General features: G+C 35.9%; 1 protein-coding gene across 8 annotated transcripts in view; it reads right to left on the bottom strand.

The window, feature by feature from the left end:
* LOC129721825 (uncharacterized) overlaps positions 1-21,035 on the bottom strand; it is a 669,416-nt gene that overhangs the window by 346,780 nt on the left and 301,601 nt on the right. For all 8 annotated transcript variants that reach the window (XM_055674846.1, XM_055674847.1, XM_055674845.1 and 5 more), the window contains exons 2-3: positions 15,894-17,547; positions 15,653-15,818 (exon numbers count right to left, since the gene is read on the bottom strand). In XM_055674846.1, the coding sequence (XP_055530821.1) occupies positions 15,653-15,818; positions 15,894-17,536 (1,809 nt within the window). In that variant the 5' untranslated portion in view covers positions 17,537-17,547. The remainder of the gene's footprint in view (positions 1-15,652; positions 15,819-15,893; positions 17,548-21,035) is intronic.

The raw sequence follows: 21,035 nt of genomic DNA, 5'->3' as shown, positions 1-21,035 counted from the left end.
GATACGCATATTTAATGGGAATCGGAAAAAATGTTGCCTAAGGTCGATTACGGAACATATTGTTTACCAGTAAAACATTCACCTGCCAAATTCGGTTCCATTTAGTTGGTTAGCTCTTGAGATGTGCAGAAATTTGTGTTTCATTTGTATGGCATTTCTCCCTTCCAAAAGAAGAAGGGGTGTCAAAACATTATGGACATATTTTTTACCCCTTAAAACATTTACATGCCAAATTCGGTTTCATTTGCTTGGTTTGTTCTCGAGTTGTGCAGAAATTTATGTTTCATTTGTATGGGAACCCTCCCTTCCAGAAAAAGGAGGGGTCTCAAACTATCATGGAAACCTTTATCGGGACCAAAAACTCCTACATACAAATTTTCACGCCGATCGGTTCGGTAATATCGAGCCTATATGGATAAGACAGACAGACAGACCGGATAGCATTTTTATATGTATAGATTACAACATCAATATTTTAGAACCTAAAGAGTGAATATACATTTATTGGATTGAAGCGTTCATGTAAATCTATTTTTACAAATAAAAGTTTGAATGAGAAAGGCTGGGTCCGACCGCTAGGTGGATTAATTTAGGTTTTTCTTTTTTAATAAAACATACACTGTGAAAAATCTAGAAATTTTTTTTCTAAGTTTTAACTTTTTTTGTTTTCCGGTTATCCAAGTTCAAATCGATGTTTAGGTAACTTTTTGTGGTTTTCAAAATAAATAGATTTTTCAGAATTGGGGGTTTTCAAGATATTCAATTTATTAAAAACCTGTCTTTGAACTAAAAATAAAAACTCATTAAACCTGTCTGTATGATTTTTTAAAGACTTCATATGTATAGAGCAATAAAAAAAATTAATTATTTTTGCCTTTCTCCTAGAAAGGTATAGCAATCACTTACAAAACCGAACTCGACTCGACTCAGCTCGACGAGCTGAGCACTTTCTGTATGTGTGTGTGTATGTGTGTGTGTGTATGTGCAGATTTTTATTCTCATTCACTTTTCTCAGAGATGGCTGGACCGATTTTCATGAAATAATGAAAGGTCTTGTTGTCTTATAAGACCCTAATAAATTTTATTGTAATCGGATTTTTAGTTCAGTGGTTATGAATCAAAATGTAAAAATCATGAAAGATCATTATCTCGAAAACTACACAACCGATTTGAACAAAATTGATTTCAAATGAACGGGCTACCTGAAATACCCTTAAGTTTTGAGTTTTATAAAGATTGAACTTGTGGTTCAAAAGTTATGAAAAGAAACATGTTCTGAAGACTGTTTAATCACACTCATGTTTCTCAAAGATGGCTGGACCGATTTTCATAAAGTCAGTGTCAAATGGAAGGTCTAGTTGCCCCATAAGACCCTATTGATTTGTTTTGCAATCGGACTATTACTTTGCCTGTTATGTTTGAAAATGTGAAATCCAGCTATGAATAGGAGCATATTCCGGAGACCACTTGGACTCACTCAATTTTCTCAGAGATGGCTGACTCGATTTCCACAAAATTAGTGTCAAATGAAAAGTCTAGCTGCCTCATAACACCCGATTGAATTTTACTGTGATCGAACTGTAACTTCGTTGTAATGTGCCGAAATGTGAAAATCACGAAACTTTATTATCTCAGAAACTACACAACCGATTTGATCAATATTATTATCAGATGAGCGGACTAGTTAAGCGTTAACTGATGAATTATGATTGAACATGTGGTTTCAAAATTTGGCTGCCTTATACGTTCCCATTTTATTTGATTATAATCGATCTTAAGCAACCGTTATGTATTAAATTGTTAATAAAACAACGTAGTTCTATTATCTCAAAGATTACATGACTTATTTGAACATAACTAGTGTCATACGAAGGAGTCCTCTCCTAAACTTACAAATAACAAACTTCATAACAATTTAATATGTGGCTCAAATGTTATGGAAAGAGAAGAAATTCAAAGACTATTTGAAACTATACTCGCTTTGATCGATATATGTGGCCTCAACATAATTTATATGTAGTGTTGTACTATTTGAACGTTTCAAATTCATTGATTCCTTGCGATGTGTTTAATGTCTGCAAATGCACGATGAATCGGCCATAGGATATGATCAAAGTCAAATAACAAATCGTTTGAAATGATTGGTTTTATCGAAATGACAACATCCTCGGCTTTTGGCTTCTGTACATCGCCTTAATTCTGAATATATTCATATTGGGTGGTATTCGGTCATTTTCAGCAGATTTGGCATCAATATGACAACGGAAATACCCATTTTAGGAGGTATTTAGTTCGCAATATGTGCAGAAATTTGTACAGAAACATGTGCTTCCAGAAGAGAGAGGGGCGGCGAACCATTATGGACATATCTGTTACCTCTCAAAACTTTCTCATACCAAATTTGGTTGTATTTTCTTGATTGGTTCTTGAGCTGTGCGAAAATTGTGTTTCATTTTCATGGGACCCCTCCCTCATAGAAAAGGGAGGGGTGTCAAACCATTATGCACATATTTGTTACCTCTAAAAATATTCACCTGCCAAATTTTGTTCCATTCAGTTGGTTAGTTCTCAGGATGTGCAGAAATCTGTGTTTCATTTGTATGGCACCCCTCCCTTCCAAAAAAGGAGGGGTGTCAAAACATTATGGACATATTTTTTACCACTGAAAGCATTTACCTGCCAAATTTGGTTCCATTTAGTTGATTAGTTCTCGAGATGTACAGAAATTTGTGTTTCATTTGTATGGGACCACTCCCTTCCAGAAGAAGGAGAGGTCTCAAACTATCATAGGATCCAAAAACCCTTACATACAAATTTTCACGTCGATCGGTTCGGTAGTTTTCGAGCCTAAATGAATCAGACAGCCAGACAGACAGACAGACCGGACTGCATTTTTATATGTATAGATTACAACATCAACTTTTTGGAATCTTACATAGTGAATATACATTTATTGGATTGAAGCGTTCATGTAAATCTGTTTTTACAAATAATAAGTTTGAATGAGAAAGGCTGGGCCTGACCGCTAGGTGGATTAATTTAGGCTTTTATTCAAATTTTCAATTTTTTAAGGTTTTTGCCTTTCTCCTAGAAAGGTATAGCAATCACTTGCAAAACCGAAAGTATAAAAGTGCTCCAATGGGCCGAATGGCATATATCACTCGACTCAGCTCGACGAGCTGAGCATTTTCTGTATGTGTGTGTGTATGGGAGATTTTTATTCTCACTCATTTTTCTCAGAGATGGCTGAACCGATTTTCATGAAATTATTTGCAAATGAAAGGTCTTGTTGTCCCATAAGACCCTATTGAATTTTATTGTAATCGGATTTTTAATTTAGAGGTTATGTATCAAAATGTAAAAATCAAGAAACATCATTGTCTCGAAAACTACACAACCGATTTGAACAAAGTTGGTTTCAAATGAACGGGCTACCTGAAATACTCATAAGTTTTGAATTTTATGAAGATTGAACTTGTGGTTCAAAAGTTATGAAAAAAGAAAAACGTGTTCTGAAGACTGTTTAATCTCACTCATGTTTTTCAGAGATGGCTGGGCCGATTTTCATAAAATCAGTGTCAAATGGAAGGTCTAGTTGCCCCATAAGACCCTCTTGATTTTTTTTGCTATCGGACTATTACTTTGCCTGTTATGTTTAAAAATGTGAAATCCAGCTTTTCATAGGAACATATTGCGAATACTACTTGAACTCACTCACTTTTCTCAGAGATGGCTAACCCAATTTCCACAAAAGTGTCAATTAATAAGTCTAGCTGCCTCATAACACCCTATTGAATTTGACTGTAATCGAACTGTAACTTCGTCTGTAATGTACCAGAATGTGATAATCACGAAACTTCATTATTTCAGAAACTACACAACCGAATTGATTAATATTAATATCAGATGACCGGGCTAGTTAAGGGTTGACTGACGAACTATGTTTGAACACGTGGTTTCAAAGTTACGTTCCCATTTCATTTGATTATAATCGAACTTAAGCAACCGTTATGTATTAAATTGTTAATAAAACAATGAAAGTCTATTATCTCAAAGATTACATAACTTATTTGAACATAACTAGTGTCATACAAACGAGTCATCTCTTAAACTTACAAATAACAAACTTCATAATAATTTGATATGTGGCTCAAAAGTTATGGAAAAAAAAAGAAATTCAAAGACTATTTAAAACTATACCTGCTTTGATCGATATATGCGGCATTAAAAAATTTAAAAGTTTCGTACTATTTGAACGTTCCAAATTCTTTGATTCCTTGCGATGTGTTTAAAGTCTGCAAATGCCCGACGAATCGGCCATAGGATATGATCAAAGTCAAATAACAAATCGTTTAAAATGATTGGTTTTATCGAAATGACAACATTTTCGACTTTTGGCTTCTGTACATCGCTTTAGTTCTGAATATATTCATGTTGGATCGTATTCGGTCATTTTCAGCAGATTTTCTGGCATCAATCTGACACCGGAAACACCCATTTTGGGAGGAGTTTATTTATTTTGGTTGTTTTCCAGAAACTAAAAGTGGTCGTCTTTAAATTCAAAATGGTGTCCAGGGTCAATGTTTGGTTTCTATGCATCATTTCGATTACGGAAATATCCATATTGAGTATTATTCGGTTATTTTCGACTGTTCCCTAGAAGTTGCCATTTAGCATTTCAAAATGGTGCCTGAGGTCAATTGTTGGCTCATTGCATCATTCTGGTTCCAGAGATACTCATATTGGATGGTATTTGGTTATTTTAGGCTGTTTTTCACAAACCGGAAGTCGCCATCTTGGATTTCAAAATGGTATTTAAAATAATTTCTGGCCTCTGAGCGTCATCCTGGTTGAATGTTTTTAGAGGTAACAAATATGTCCATAATGGTTCGACGCCCCTCCCTCTTCTAGAAGCACATGTTTCTGGGAAACAGCCGAAAATGATCGAATAACATCCAATACCGAAAGTAGCCATCTTTTAATTCAAAATGGTATCTGTGGTCGATTTTAGCTCCTGTGTATCATTCTAGATCCGGATATTATTGTATTGGGTGGAAAACGGCCATTTTTGGCTGTTTTCCAGAAACCGGAAGTTGCCATCTTACAATCCAAAATGTTGCCTGAGGTCGGTTATGGAACATATTTGTTACCTTTAAAAACATTCACCTGCCAAATTTTGTTCCATTTAGTTGGTTAGCTCTCGAGATGTGCAGAAATTTGTGTTTCATTTGTGTGGCCCTCCCTTTCAAAAGATGGAAGGGTGTCAAACATATGGACATATTTTTTACCACTAAAACATTTACCTGCCAAATTTGGTTCCATTTGGTTGATTAGTTCTCGAGCTGTGCAGAAATTTGTGTTTCATTTGTATGGGACCCCTCCCTAGGAACCTTTAATTTTCGAGCCTATATGGATCAGACAGACAGACCGGACTGAATTTTTATATGTATAGATTACAACATCAATATTTTAGAACCTAAAGAGTTAATATATATTAATTGTTTTGAAGCGTTCATGTAAATTTATTTTTACAAATAAAAGTTAGAATGAGAAAGGCTGGGTCTGACCGCTAGGTGGATTAATTTAGGTTTTTTTTTTTTGAAGAACAAAATTACTAACGACTAACAAACTTCCCAAAAAAAATTCTTCACAAAATTTGAGCTATTAATATTTCTATTACTCCATGATCCAACAACCATCAAATTTTAGCTTACCTTTTGTAGATTTTACAGGCAAAAACATAATTTTTTTGAAATAAATTTAAAAAAATATTTAACTCTATTTTTATAACTTTTCTTTAAATTTTTTTTACAGTGTATACTTTTTTCGGAAGTAAAAAAAAGTAGGAGGGTGGTATTCAAGACACGACCGCATGACGTTGACTACCGTATTCTTATATTCCATTGAAGAGGTAATTGTAGAGGGAATTGCAACGCTTCTTTTACAAAACTTCTGTCACAAAATTTCGTGGCACTAAAAGGTACCAGTTGCCGATTATTCTCGTTTACTGGTAGTCCGTTCAGAATTCCAGCCATTTTAGTATTTTGCAGTAGCCATTTATTACTAACAGCCACCAGCATAACGGGTGAAACCGGCACGAGATGCCCGGTACTATTTTGTCTTTCCTCCTTTCAGCTGCTAACACCTAGCGCTGTCGTGAAATTAACATCAACACAAACATGCATTTTTGCAAGGTTTTTTTCCGCTAGCAGCAGCAATTGTAAAACATAAAATTCAACTAACCGCTTCTATTATGAAACTGCGAGGCACCAAAAGGTGCCAGTTGCCGATTTCTTGTTTACTGGTTTCCGTCCAGAATTCCAGCCATTTTAGTATTTTGCAGTAGCCACCAGCATCACGGGTCAAACCGGCACGAGATGACCGTTACTATTTTGTTTTTCCTCCTTTTAGCTGCTAACACCGAGCGTCCGTATGTATCCGGTACGGTTTAGTAGTGAAACTGATGGGGTGAAATGTTCGAACGATACGTTTTATACCAAGGCTTCGTCAGATAATTAGAAAGAAGGCGTGGCTACATAGATGATGGAATGGTAGAGACAAATGTTTCTTGAAGGCTGCGCCGTCCGCTGTCGCAATATTAACACCAACACAAACATGCATTTTTGCAAGGTTTTTTACGCTAGCAGCAGCATTTGGTAAAACAGAAAATTCAATTAGCCGCTTCTGTACCAAAATTTCAAGGCAACAAAAGGTGCCAGTTGCCGATTATAGTTTCCTGGTTAGTCCGTCCAGAATTCCAGCCATTTAAGTGTTTTGCAGTAGCCATTTACTACTAAAGCCACCAGCATAACGGGTGAAACCGGCACGAGATGACCGGTACTATTTTGTATTTCCTCCTTTCAGCTGCTATCACCTAGCGTCCGCATGTCACTGGTGCGGTTTTGGAATCAGAATTATGGGGCGCCGGCCGCTGTCGTAATATTAACACCAACAAAAAAATGCATATTTGCAAGGTTTTTTCCGCTAGCAGCGGCATAAACATCGGAAACAGAAAGTGACAACAACAATAACAACAAAGTCAGATCGATTGTATCCGTTAGTGTCGACTGTGCTTGGGAAGAGAGGTAGTGATTGGCTGCGCGGTATGATTTAGACAATCGATATTAATTACCAATTTTTCAATAGTGTATCTCAAACAAAAGTTTGTTTTTGTTACATAAATTTAACCGTAAAAGAATTTCTGATCGATTGATGCCAAAACCTCGAAAACCTGATTATAGATGACTGCAAAATAAGCGCTCAAAACCTGACCACTTTTCTCTGGTTTTCCCTGGTTGAATTACTAGATTTCCAAATTCAGGGGCCTAACTTCGATATAGACGTTAGTCAACGTCAAAAAATACTATTTTCAACCCTGCCGGGGACGTCTTACCGATCAAACAAACCGTCCTGGCTCTAAAATTATTTTTATTCATTAATACCATTTTTACACAAGTCTACTTTTTCCAAAAATTAGTCACGTTAAATAAATAAAACTAGAAAAGCTTCAACCAAATCGAAAATGGTCGATTAACATCGATGTCTTATGTGACTTGAAATTGCTTTACTGATCCTGTAAGTATTCCCTTTGTAGTGTCGAGACATCTGGGTCTTGAAGTAAAACAGCAAACAGTTGTATACGTTGCGGTTTTACCCCATGTATAGTGGGCGGCTTTACCCCCAGTTGATCATTTTCATATTCCACCGAAAAAGTAGTCAAAATTACAAGTTTACTCACGGCCTTCGAAATTTCCGAAACAAGGCAGATTTAGGCAAGCGATTAAACGTATATTCACGATAAAACAATAGACTTTTAGACAGAAAAACCTCAAGTCCCGCTGCCGCAAAACAATAGCGCATTGACTGGTTGCCAGCTGGAAGGTTGTTTTTGATTATTTCTGTGACCTTTCGTGCACTATCAAGAAAGAAAGGGGTGCAAAATGTTATGTAATTATACTGTAATAGACATGTTAAAGAAATTTTTCAATTATTATATAACTTGGTAGTACAACTACTAGGGTTTGCAATCCCGGGAACGATTTCCCGGGAATTGCCTTTTCCCGGGATTCCTGGATCCCAGGAGTAGGAATATTGATTCGCGGGATCCCGGGATTCCCGAGCTCCTCGGAAAATTTTCCATACAATATTGCAACAAAACTAAATATCGTATCGAAACACGAAACTTACGTCGTAGAAGTGTAGAGCAGCTTCATAGTGTGCATTATACGAAGCAAATATTTGCTTGAATCGACGAATATTTGCTTACCGTGTAATATCAAATTGTTTGCTTGAATTATTTGTCAAATATATATGCTGTCTTATTCAGTAAACGATGAATTAAGAAATATTTTCTTCGTCTCATGTCTTTTTTTGCTAGTGAGTTTACTACTAAGCGGATAGTTGCTTGATTTTTCTTTGTTTATTGACAAAAAATTTTGAAACCTGTAAATTGATAAAAAAAATTGAAACCCGTAAATCAATGCGACCAGAAATAAATTGATTAATAAAACTCAGTCAGTGTAATTTGGGTCGTGGCCGCGATTTCACATTAATTACGAAGGCATTCAAATGCTCTAAAGTCTGACTGCCAATCACTTAGCTTTATCTTTAACAAATTAAAAGTATTGGACTCTTCAGTTTCTAATGAAATGTAGCAAGAGCTGGAATCGGTGATATTTTAATAATCAGACACCAGCGGTGATTCAGCGATCTTAAGCAAGGTTTACAGAAGGAACTACATTATTTGGACCTAACGAAAAATTGTCAGCGGAACTGAGGCGATTGATAGACGATTGTTCATGAATTTCTGGAGTGAACTTGAATAAATTTTGTTCTTCAATTGATAAATAAATTGTAAACGATTGTTTGAAACTTTTTATTAATAAACTTTATTTGAAATCTCATTTTTGCTAAGGATTTTTTCCTTTCCCGGTTCCCGGGAATTCCCGGGAAATGAGATTTTTCATTCCCGTTTCCCGGGAAATCTATTCTCGGGAATATTGCAAACCCTAACAACTACGTTGGGTGGTCTTACCCCGCTGGGCGGTCTTACGCTGTTTATTCCTATAAATCTTTTAAACTTTGAACTTTGCTGCAGGAACAGGATGGCTATGGCCTGTAGTTTTTGCGATATTTAAAAATACTAAAATTTTGATGATTTTTTAAGTGTCTTATCTCAACTAGCGCACAAAATCGCAACCTGAAACTCTCAGGGCTGAAAGAATATTAAACTTGGTATAGGTAGTCAAAATTTCAGCCCGGAACCCCTTGGAGCTTTTACTCTGTAAGTAATTTGGTAAAATTCAACAAAATTAGAAAAAAACGTGCAATTTTGAATCCAATAATATGCCAAATGACTACGATGATATTAAAGCGATTTCAAAATGAACTTTTTTGGTCTAAAAATATTTAGTTAAATATTTAAAATGAACTATTTAAGTCTTATAAAGTCTTTTTAATTGTATTATTTTAATTGTATTATTTTTATCCGTTTTCACCGACAATTTACAGACTATTAATGCACGGTCCATCTATCATCCGACATTGTATTCTACCTTTTGGTATGATAACAAATCCGTCAGAAATTATCGAGAATTTTACTCAAGAAAATTCAACCGCCTAGTGAACATCGAAGATGTTTTCAAAAGCCTTTTACTCACATATGATCCAATGATTTCTCTGAATCATAGAACAAAAGATCAATTATTTGATGAACTCCCAAGTGAAGTTCAAAAACATACAATAGATAGAACATGAAGTTTGAAAATAAAGAATGAAGAGGAATAAGAACAAATTATGTTTGAACAATGATCCTTTTAGTGTTATTGATTAGTATCTTAAAAAGTTTCCTTCAAATCATCAAATCATATCATAAGACTTAAAAAGTTTCTTTTAAATATTGAACTGAATATTTTTAGACCAAAAGAATTCATATTTACTTTTTATTTATTTATTTATTTTTTAAATTTAATATTTTATTATATTTAATTTTCTTGAACATCTCTGAATGACATTGGAAACAAAATAGCATTTTTTTATATTTTGTAGAGTTTTACTAAATTACTCATAGAGTAAACGCTTTAAGGAGTACCGGACTGAAAGTTTGTCTACATACACCTAGTTTAATGTTCTTTCAGCCGTGAGAGTTTCAGGTTGCGCTCTAGTGCCCTAGTTGAGATATAACATTTAGAATAAAATCATCAAATTTTGTTTTTTTTTTATATCTAAAAACTACAGGTCAAAGATTAAGGATTTAAAATAAAAAATTCATAGAGTTTGTTAGTACACTAATAAAAAAAACGAAATAAAATGAAAATAAAAGTCTTTTGTCCATTTTGCGCAAAAAAATATTTTCTCATACACTGTGGCTACAAAAATATTCCTTGATTATTCTCATGAACATTGCCGAAAACACTATCTCAAAAAACCAACACGATCCGGAATTATTAATTTTGTTCAATTCAGTGGAACATTCCTGGACCACTGTGCAATGGTTGCCCCTCACTAACAACAAGACAAAAAGGTCGAACGGTTCTCAAGAAAATGATCAAAATGTTTCAAATGATATATTAATATATCAATTGAATATTCATTGTCGGGTTTGAATATCTTGAGAACACATTTTTTACGACATGAATACTTTACTGAACTATTTCACAAAAATATGGCGGCAAAGTATCTTTGGTAAAAGTAAAAATAACAATTTTGTTATTCGAAAAAATATGCCCTTAAAAACAATTAAAAACATGTTTTTTTTTTTCAAAAAATCATGATCTTTTTTACTGATTTCTTCATTATCGGATAGTTTCCATTTTTAAGGTTAGCTTTTGTAGTTTTCATGAGAAAAAAAAATATATTTTAATAGATAATTATTTTTAAATTGTTCTTCTTTTTTCTAAAAATAAATATTTTTCTGAAGTGTATATTTTTTTTGAAAAGACTAAATTATTATCTACAACTTTGCCGTTACACCGATCAAACGAACCGTTTCGGCTCGGAAAATATTTGTAATTATCAATAACAACAATATCGCACGATGGCCTGGAGGGATAATGAGGTCTCGATCAACTAGATTGGTTGAGAGAATTCGTTATCGATATTGTTTTTGGCACATTTTGCATGCTGTAGGATAAGTACAATGATACACCGTGCCCCAGTGCTGAGTCGAGGAAATTTCCAGCTCGAAAAGATCCTCGACCTGATAAGGAATCGAACCCGACATCACAACCGTGTGGGATAGCTAGCCGACCGACATCGTACCGAACCACGGGGACCACACTGAAAATATTTTTTCGTTATTCCTAGTCATGCACATTTCGTAAACTTGGAATTCGTACAGCAGCACTTTTGTTGATTGTATAGAACATTAATATTGCAAAATATCGAATAGAATTACAACATTACGCATAATTTTTACAATTAACGAATGTTCTTTCGTATGAACGTGGATAACAACGAGGAAACCCTTGAATGTGTTCTGTTAATTTTTGATTTCGTATAAAAGGAGCTGGTAGCCACTTGGTTACAGAGTCCGCTTTGATAAGCAGTCGTGAGTTCAAATCTTGTTTAGATAGAAGCAGGCCATTTTTTATTATAAGAACTATAATGCAATAACTTTCGTGAACATTTGTACGTCTCTGGGGTTGAGTTGGGTAGATGAACGCGCGCGTTGTCGCTCTCTCGCAATCGATAGAACTAGAATCGCGTTGTGGCAAACCGGTGGTGATCATCAATCAAGCTCCTAAAGCTCGGTAATTTTTGATTTCGAATAATGTATCTATACATTATTGCGTAAGCTTACTAATTTTTCGTACTATTTACATTATGCAGCGTTCTTTGTACGAATTATTTGCGTAAGCTTACTAATTTTCGTACTATTTACATATCGCAACGTTCTTTGTACAAATTATTTGCGGGAGTTTACTAATTTTTCGTACTATTTACATTATGCAGCGTTATTTGTACGAATTATTGGCGTTCATTTTTAAAACCAAACGTTACGTATACGAATAGAGATCAGAAACAATTTGGACAGTTCTGACGAAAGTACTTTCATATTTATTACGCATTGGTTTCGTTGCAGAAAACAACGAAAGGTTTTGTAAATAAAACAAATGTTTTCGTCGAATATTTTTTTTTTTTTACTCTCGCTTATTTTCCGTCGGTCTAGTTCCGCCACTGTTGTGGCCAATCACCGACGCCCAGGGAGGCGACTCCACACCCAGGACCCTAACTCACGACCCGTTTATTAACGGACCGGCGCCAACGGCTTTACTTCCTCATGCGATGGAAGGCGTGATCCCAGAGATTTTTCGCCTCAGAAAATCTCCCGGTGTCGGCTAGGATTGAATCTAGACCAATTGGGTTGGTTGTGAGTGGATCACGCCACCTCACAACCATCGACACCTATGTCGGCGGTGGGATTCGAACCCAGGCGTCGAGCGTGGTTGGCGGAGACGTTACCAACCACACTAGGCCCCCGCTGTATTTTCGTCGAATAAACTAAAATATATTTTCAGTGCAAAATTGTAATTATCAATACCTTTCCCAAATAGTTTTTAAATAGTTTTTCAAAAATGAGTCGTGTTCCAAAAATTAAATCAATAGCACAAAATGACATCTTTTGCTCTAACGTCTATGCAAAGTTTCAGCCAAATCAAAAATGGTCGATTAAATTGGTTGCCCATTTTTTGTGGAATTGCTCTGTTAGGTTTTTGTCGTGTAGTTTGTAGAACGGTTACGAAATTTACATTTTCATGGAAACCAAAACCGCAAAACTAGCGCAACTTCGAGAGTTCGAGAACGAGTTAATAACATGGCATGAAATTCTGACAGCATTCTAGTTACCGGTGGTAAGTACTCCATTCGGTGAGTGCTAGTTCGATTGAGGAGATATATAGAAACAGGATTTTTGAGCTTTGTAAAAGTTTCCTGCCCGAAAGGTACTGCCGTGATGAGGTATATCTATACCTATAAAAATGCAGTCCGGTCTGTCTGTCTGTCTGTCGGTTTGTCTGTCTGTCGGTCTGTCTGTCTGTCTGATCCATATAGACTCGGAAACTACCGAACCGATCGACGTGAAAATTTGTATGTAGGGGTTTTAGGGACCGAGAAAGGTCCCTCTTCTGGAAGGGAGAGGTCCCATACAAACGAAATACAAATTTCAGCACATCTCAAAAACTAACCAAGCAAATGGAACCAAATTTGGCATGTGGATGTTTTTAGGAGTTACAAATATGTCCATATTGGTTCTACACCCCTCTCTCTTCTGTAAGGGAGGGGTTCCACACAAATGAAACACAAATTCCTCCACATCTCTAGAACTAACCAAGCGAATAAAACCAAATTTGGTAGGTGGATGTATTTAGGGGTAACAAATATATCCATAATGATTTGACACCCTTCTCTCTTCTACAAGGGAAGGGTCCGTACAAATGAAATACGAATTTCGCACAGCTCGAGAACCAATCAACCAAATACAACCAAATTTGGTATGTGAATGTTTTTAGAGGTAACAAATATGTCCATAATGGTTTGACTCCCCTCCCTTTTCTGTGAGGGAGGGGTTCCATACAAATGAAACACAAATTTCTGCTTATCTCGAGAACTAACCAATTAAATGGAACCAAATTTGGCAGGTGAATGTTTTTAGGGGTAACAAATATATCCATAATGGTTTGCCACCCCTCCCTCTTCTATAAGGGAGGGGTCCCAAAAAAATGAAACTCAAATTTCGCACAGCTCGAGAACCAATTAAGCAAATATAACCAAATTTGGCAAGTGAATGTTTTTAGGTGTAACTAACATGTACATAATGTTTCGACACCCTACCTTCCTCTGGCATATCACCAAATACCATATCGAAATCTAAGATGGCGACTTCCGGTTTCCGAAAAACAGCGGCAAATGGTCAAATACCACCCAATATAGGTATTTCCGGAATTGTTATGACGCACTGAAGCCACCTATCGGCCTCAGACAACATTTTGAATTGTAAGATGGCGACTTCTGGTGTCTGGAAAACAGCTGAAAATGACCAAATACCACACAATATGAGTGTTTTTAAAACCAGAATGACGCTCAGAGGCCAAAAACTGTCCCCTAATGCCATTTTGAAATCCAAGATGGCGACTTCCGGTTTCCGAAAAACAGCGGCAAATGACCAAATACCACCGAATATGCGTATTTACGGAATTTTTATGATGCACTGAAGCCACAAATCGACGTATCGACCTCAGACAACATTTCGAATCGTAAGATGGCGACTTCCGGTGTCTGGAAAACAGCCGAAAATGACCAAATACCACCCAATATGAGCGTATCTTTAACCAGATTGACGCACGGAGGCCAGATATTGTTCCCAAATGCCATTTAGAAATCCAAGATGGCGACTTCCGGTTTCCGAAAAACAGCGGCCGATGAGCAGATACCACCCAATATGGGTATTTCCGGAATTGTTATGATGCACTGAAGCCACAAATCGACCTCAGACAACATTTTGAATTGTAAGATGGCGACTTCCGGTGTCTGGAAAACAGCCGAAAATGGCCAAATACCACCCAATATGAGTGTTTTTTTAACTAGAATGACGCTCAGAGGCCAAAAACTGTCCCCTAATACCATTTTGAAATTCAAGATGGCGACTTCCGGTTTCTGAAAAACAGCGGCAAATGATCAAATACCACCCAATATGGATATTTCCGGAATTGTTGTGACGCACTGAACCCACAAATCGACCTCAGACAACATTTTGAATTGTAAGATGGCGACTTCCGGTGTCTGTAAAACAGCCGAAAATAACCAAATACCACCCAATATGAGCGTTTATTTAACCAGATTGACGCACGGAGGCCAGAAATTGTTCCCAAATGCCATTTCGAAATCCAAGATGGCGACTTCCGGTTTCCAAAAAACAGCGGCAAAAGATCAATTACCACCCAATATGGCTATTTCCGGAATTGTTATGATGCACTGAAGCCACAAATCGACCTCAGACAACATTTTGCATTATAAGATGGCGACTTCCGATGTTTGGAAAACAGCCAAAAATGACAAAATACCACCAAATATGAGTGTTTCTTTAACCAGAATGACGCTCAGGGGTCAGAAATTGTCTCCAAATGATATTTTGAAATCCAAGACGGCGACTTACGGTTTCTGAAAAATAGCCTGAAGTGACCAAATACCACCCAATATGTGTATCACCGGATCCAGAATGATGCAAGGAGCTAAAAATTGTCCTCAGACACCAATAAATGGCAACTTCTGGGAAACAGCTGAAAATAACCGAATACTACTACATATGGATATTTCCAGAATCGAAATGATGTTTAGAAGCCAAGCATTGACCCTGGACACCATTTTGAATTTGAAGATGACCACTTTCAGTTTCTAAAAAACAACGAAAATAACTGAAATGCATTCAATATATTTCCGGAATATAGTGTTGTACACAAGCCAAAGTCGAGGATGTTGTCATTCCGATAAAACCAATCATTTCAAATGATATAGACAAATCGCAAGGAATCAATGAATTTGAATTGTTTAAAATTATTAAATTGAACACTAAAATAGGCGAGACGAAGTTTGCCGGGTCAGCTAGTGTTATATAAAAATGCACTAAAAATAGCATAAAAAGGGTTCGCATTCATACCTGACCAAAAGTACGACTTTTACAGCTTATGTATTGTGCAACACACTTTGCAGCGATTACTTTTCCATGGTGACAGATCTTATCTTTTATAGCAATATCGGGGCTGATAATTTGAAACGGGTTTTTCTCTGTCTTGTATTCTCGTTCATTCCATAGGCATAATGTCCTGAAAAATTAAAAAAAAAATCGAAAAGTAACAAGTTTTAAATTTTTCAATTTATTATGTACTTATTATTATTACCCATTAATAGTTCCTCCAATGAATATTGGTCCAATTCTTTCGAGGCAAGTAATGATATCCCAGCAAGTGAGTATGGACTTAGGTTGAACTAAATGTTTTTTATTCCAAACACAAATAAAATGTTTGAGGATGCTTTCTTTATGATAGTCATGTAATGTAAAAAACATTTCATTTTGATTCAAATCCGAAAACGTTGTAATTACTGAACTTTGGTTAAGCATTTTGTGTTGCTTCGAGTGGATTTTCTTAGATATTTTTTTTGGTACATCTAGCTTTCCAGTATGTATTCTCTCAATGACTGTTAAGGAGTTCTGCAAAAATGAAAGCAGCCTGTTTTCAGGAATAGTCGTTTGATTTACCATACATTGAGTATACTGGTTTTCAAGGTATTGCAAAAAATTAGAAAACATGTCATTTTGTTGCTGGCTATGGCATAAAACATAGTAATTATTGCTTTTTACACTGAGTTTTTCTTCTAAACAGGCCTCGTGATTCGCAATTATGTTGCAAAGTGTATTTATTGAGTAACGCGGTGGGTGTTGACTCCAGCACGATTTATAGTATACATCATCTGTCTGTGTGTGCTTTTCTTGAAGTACCATTTCAGTTTGACAATGATTTTGAACGCCTGTAACATTCCCATGAAATTGAACAAAAAATTCGTACATTACTGGTTGCTCTTCATATAAATTGAAACACATAACGTTCAATGTGATTTTATTGAAAATATCTATTTTTCGTTGATGTATTTGTTCACGGTTAGTATGTATGATTTGGATATCATCATTATTTATACCAGAATTAAGATAATTAGTTACTTGTTGTTGTTGAATGATGGATCCGAATAAAACATCATTGGTTGTTTGTTCTCGCTGAGATGTTAAATTGTAACGTACAGAATCATGGCTTTGCATTTCTTGGTAATGACAAAATTCAGACGTTCTTGTCAAACTACATGAGGTGTCAGTGTCTGAAGATGAAAATTTACAATTAGAGGGCAGTTTAGATGAACTCGAACTTGATGATCTGCATGGTGATTCTGTATCTGATTCATATGAATCGAATTCCGATTCGTATTGATCACTATCGTTTTCAGCATCACCGTCACTGTTACTATGAGTTTTCAGCGTGCTATCAACCATTCGTGGTGCGTGTTCATGTAATGGTATATGAAAAACTATGGAAGGCTTCGGTATAAAAACTGTTCTATCTGACACGTTCACTGTGTTCTTCAACATTGATATTTCTTCCTGTTTCAACGTTCGCGTGCGTGTGCGATCACGCGTTAGTTGTGTGTCTGTAGAATGCTTTATTATTGAAGTAGGAATTTTCTTTTTAATTGGTGGAGAATATATTGTGACATTCTGTTTTGTAGAGTCACTACTTTTTATTTTGTTTGAAAGCTGGGGCTTGATTGAGTGGTGAATGCTACGATGTTTGGTTGTGGTTTTGATATGAGCTACACCGGCCTTAGATTTATCTAGGATATATGCTTTTGCTGACTTTAAACGCCATCCCGATTGGTGCATAAGTTCATTGTTTATGTCTTTGGGTTCTACTGTAGATTTGTTGTTAGACACTGACGATTTCGAATATGAGCGTGCTGCAGAGCTTTTGGATGTTGATTTGTATGTCTCTCCCATCACGTGAGTATCTTGAAAGGTTGAACAAATATTAAATACAAAAGATCAACGCAAATCTTTAAAATCGAGTCAAAAGTGATGAGAACGGGATTATGTTATCATTTAGAGAAAATTTCAATTCAGTTTTGAAAATCAACGTCGAATATTTTTTGTGTTCTGTCTCAAATGGTGACATCTCCTGTGAATTATTTGTATTTGTATTCGCATTTGCTTATAATTTATCTAATTTTAAAATAATATAAAACAATATGTGCGAAACTGGCTTTTCTGGTGTCGAAACGAAACGAAACGAAATTAACCCTTAATTTCGGTTTCGCCAAATTAGTCCAAACGAAATCAAGGTGGATTTCGAGTTCTCGAGACGAAACGAAATTGGTCTCTAAATTTCGCGAAACTTCGCGAAATTTTGAAAAATAAAATAATTGTTTCTGAAACATAGCATTACAATGATTTGAAATGTTGGAGCGTACGCTAACGAAGTACCCTTCAGCAGCTGATCGCAAGGTGCTTACCTGGTCGCCGAAAAGTAACGTAGGTATTCAGATATCGATAAACCGACAATTACGAGAAAATCGAAAATGTTAAAAACTAAAATCTTGATGCATTCATTTATACAGATTATATTGCAGGTAATAGTAGCGCGATAGATACAAATGATATAAAGGTCAAACTCGAAATGTCTTTGTAAATAATAATTTAATAAACTTCTGAACTGATTCTTTTGGTTTGAATGCAACTACACGCAAAACTTTTCCTTATTACTTTAGAAGCAATAGCGCAAAATTGCCTTTCAGGTAACAAATTCATTACTTAAAAGGCAATAAACTTCTTCCCCAGTCAAGTAACAACACATACTGTCATATATTTAGCACGTGTTACGGGAGTACTATCTAATAGGGCATTTGCACAGTGCATATGTATTAGTCATCTGTTGGGCAGGCAAAAGTGACAGCTCCATATGATTAACACGCATCGGCAAGCGTAAATTAATTTAAATAATTATTTTAGAGTACTCAACACGAAAATCACGTGATAAAAACTTATTTCATCGAGCTTACATGTTAATTCATAGCATACAAAATTTGTCTTTAGTATTTAAATTCGGTATGCGGTAAAACTAGGAGTTTTAAAGTTGTTACCCAGGCTAATCGGAGCGGCGCGAATATCAAACAATGAATTTATCGAAAAATATTACATTTCCCGTTGTTACAAAATATTCCGCCGGTAGAAATGTACCTTGGAAATTATATAAAGGTTTTAAAAAGTTAAGATATATTTGAAAAGTACCGGATTCCGAGAACGTTATGTTTGGATTTTGTTTCACTTTGCTCAGAAAAAATATCGATTAGTATTGATTTTTTTATGTCTAATAAGTCGTTAAACTTGTTAATTTATGTACCGCTATATGTTAAAAATATCTAGAAATTAAATAAGAGCAGTTTTTTCGATGGACTCGGTAGATTCATGATCGCCAAAGAGTGTATACGTTCTAGAATTTTTTTTTTACAAAATGAAATAATAAATTGATAGTTATCACTATTCGTGGATATTAAAAAAAAATGACACAAAAAGAATAAGAATTCGTCAAGTAATTGATGATTAAATTTCGGATCGTCATAACAGAAACAATTGATTAATCTGCAATGTGTGCCCAACAGATGCTATGCATGTAGGTATGTGTAGCAAAAGCCCTATAATGGTCGTTTCAACCACATACAAAATTCTTTCTGTCGAAAAATGCTCCCTTTCCGTCTCAGATCAAAAAAAAAAAATCACACACAGTCGCATATGTTGCACATGTTAGGCCTCTACTAGGCTGAATGCCAACGCGAGCGATCGGGCGAGATTCTTGCCGTAGGTAAATAAACAGCCGTAAGTAGAGCTGTTCATTAAACTACGGCAAAAATCTCGCCCCATCGCTCGTGTTGGCGTTCAGCCTGGCAGAGGCCTTACAAGTTTCTTCAATCACCAATTCATCCGGTGTGCGTGTATTATTTCGCTCGTTGTATGCATACGAAGTAGCGAAAAAATATAACAAGAGCTGCCAAGCAGCATTTTCCCCGTCATAGAGTATGCAAACGTTGATGATTTCAATGAATTGAAATGCGCCTTAAAATGACATCACGATCTGTAAACTGCGTTAGGGGCCATCCACATACCACGTGGAAAGATTTTTAACGATTTTGACCCCCCCCCCTTCCCCTCCGTGGACAACTGCCCATATAAATGCTAAGAAAATTGTATGGACCATGGACATTAGCCAAAACCCCCCCCCCCAAAACTGTCCACGTGGTATGTGAATGGCCCCTTAGAGAAAAACAAAAACATTCGCTTTCTTGCAAGCTATCTACAGCACATAATCATTGGTTCATGGAAACGCATTTGGATCTGTTTGAAAATACAAAACTTGTGCCCATCCAGAACGATATTCGCAACTTCGGCAACTCTGGTCAGACAGTATTACATATTTCCATTTCAAGTACACACTGGAGTACGAAACGAAAGTGTTTCTTATTAGACATTTGAGGTTGACGGTTGAGATTCTGATTATGTGTGGATGAAGGAGACAAAAATGAACCAGATCGTTGCATCAATACAAACGCAGCGAGTGAAGTCTTGCTAACACATGCATTGCGGTGCTTGGCTGCATGTTCTTCTGCAGAAACACATACAAGCGTGTGGCCGTCATAATTTTTATTACTTTTTGTTTATTACTTTGTGTGTATAATGCGCAGTCATAAGACACAAAAAGTAATAAAAAATTGCCCTAAAGTAATAAAATATTCCCCGTTTCTGTTGGGTGTATGTTTAAAATAGTAATCCTTCTTTCATAGCACTTTCATCATTCAAAATCCAAGTTTTGTCCTAGAGCTCGAACTGGAAAACATGAGAGATGGTAGGTAGGTTTTCAACCATTCCTGTGAGTTTTGGTGTCCCTAGCAAAGATAACTTTTCCAAAGAGTTTTTCCCTATGCAAACGTAAAAGTGACGAATCCGATAAGCAATTCGTCGGCGGCCTTCTGATGCATTTCTGCATTCTCTAAAAGCAGCAAAATTCACAGGAATGGTTAAAAAGCTGTAAAACCTTTGGAGGGCAACCATTTTGAGCTTAAGGGCCACTTTTTTCGCTTTTGTCGACCAGTGTTATTGAATTTTTTTTTTAACACCGTTTAGTCAGACTAGACTAAGTGACATCTATCACTATCACTGATATCAATTCGAGAAAAAACAAAATTAAAGTTAACTATTCTGTAAACTTTGAAGTTTTCAATATGTTTGCACATTTTTTAATATAACTTAAAATTACTTTTTAACTGAGCAGTTCCACAAAAAATGTCCCAGTTTCAATATTTTTTGTCATTTTAGATTTGGCTTAAACTTTGCATAAATGTTTCTACAGGCTGAGAAGCAATTTAAAATGCAATTCTGGGAGGATTATTGTGATTATAAATATTTCAGAGCCAAAAGTTTTGTGATCAGTGTGACGTCTCTGGAAAAG

Source organism: Wyeomyia smithii, chromosome 2, assembly GCF_029784165.1.
Source record: "Wyeomyia smithii strain HCP4-BCI-WySm-NY-G18 chromosome 2, ASM2978416v1, whole genome shotgun sequence".
NCBI lineage: Eukaryota > Metazoa > Arthropoda > Insecta > Diptera > Culicidae > Wyeomyia > Wyeomyia smithii.
The sequence above is the reverse complement of the archived record's forward strand: the minus strand, read 5'-3'. Positions and strand labels throughout refer to the sequence as shown.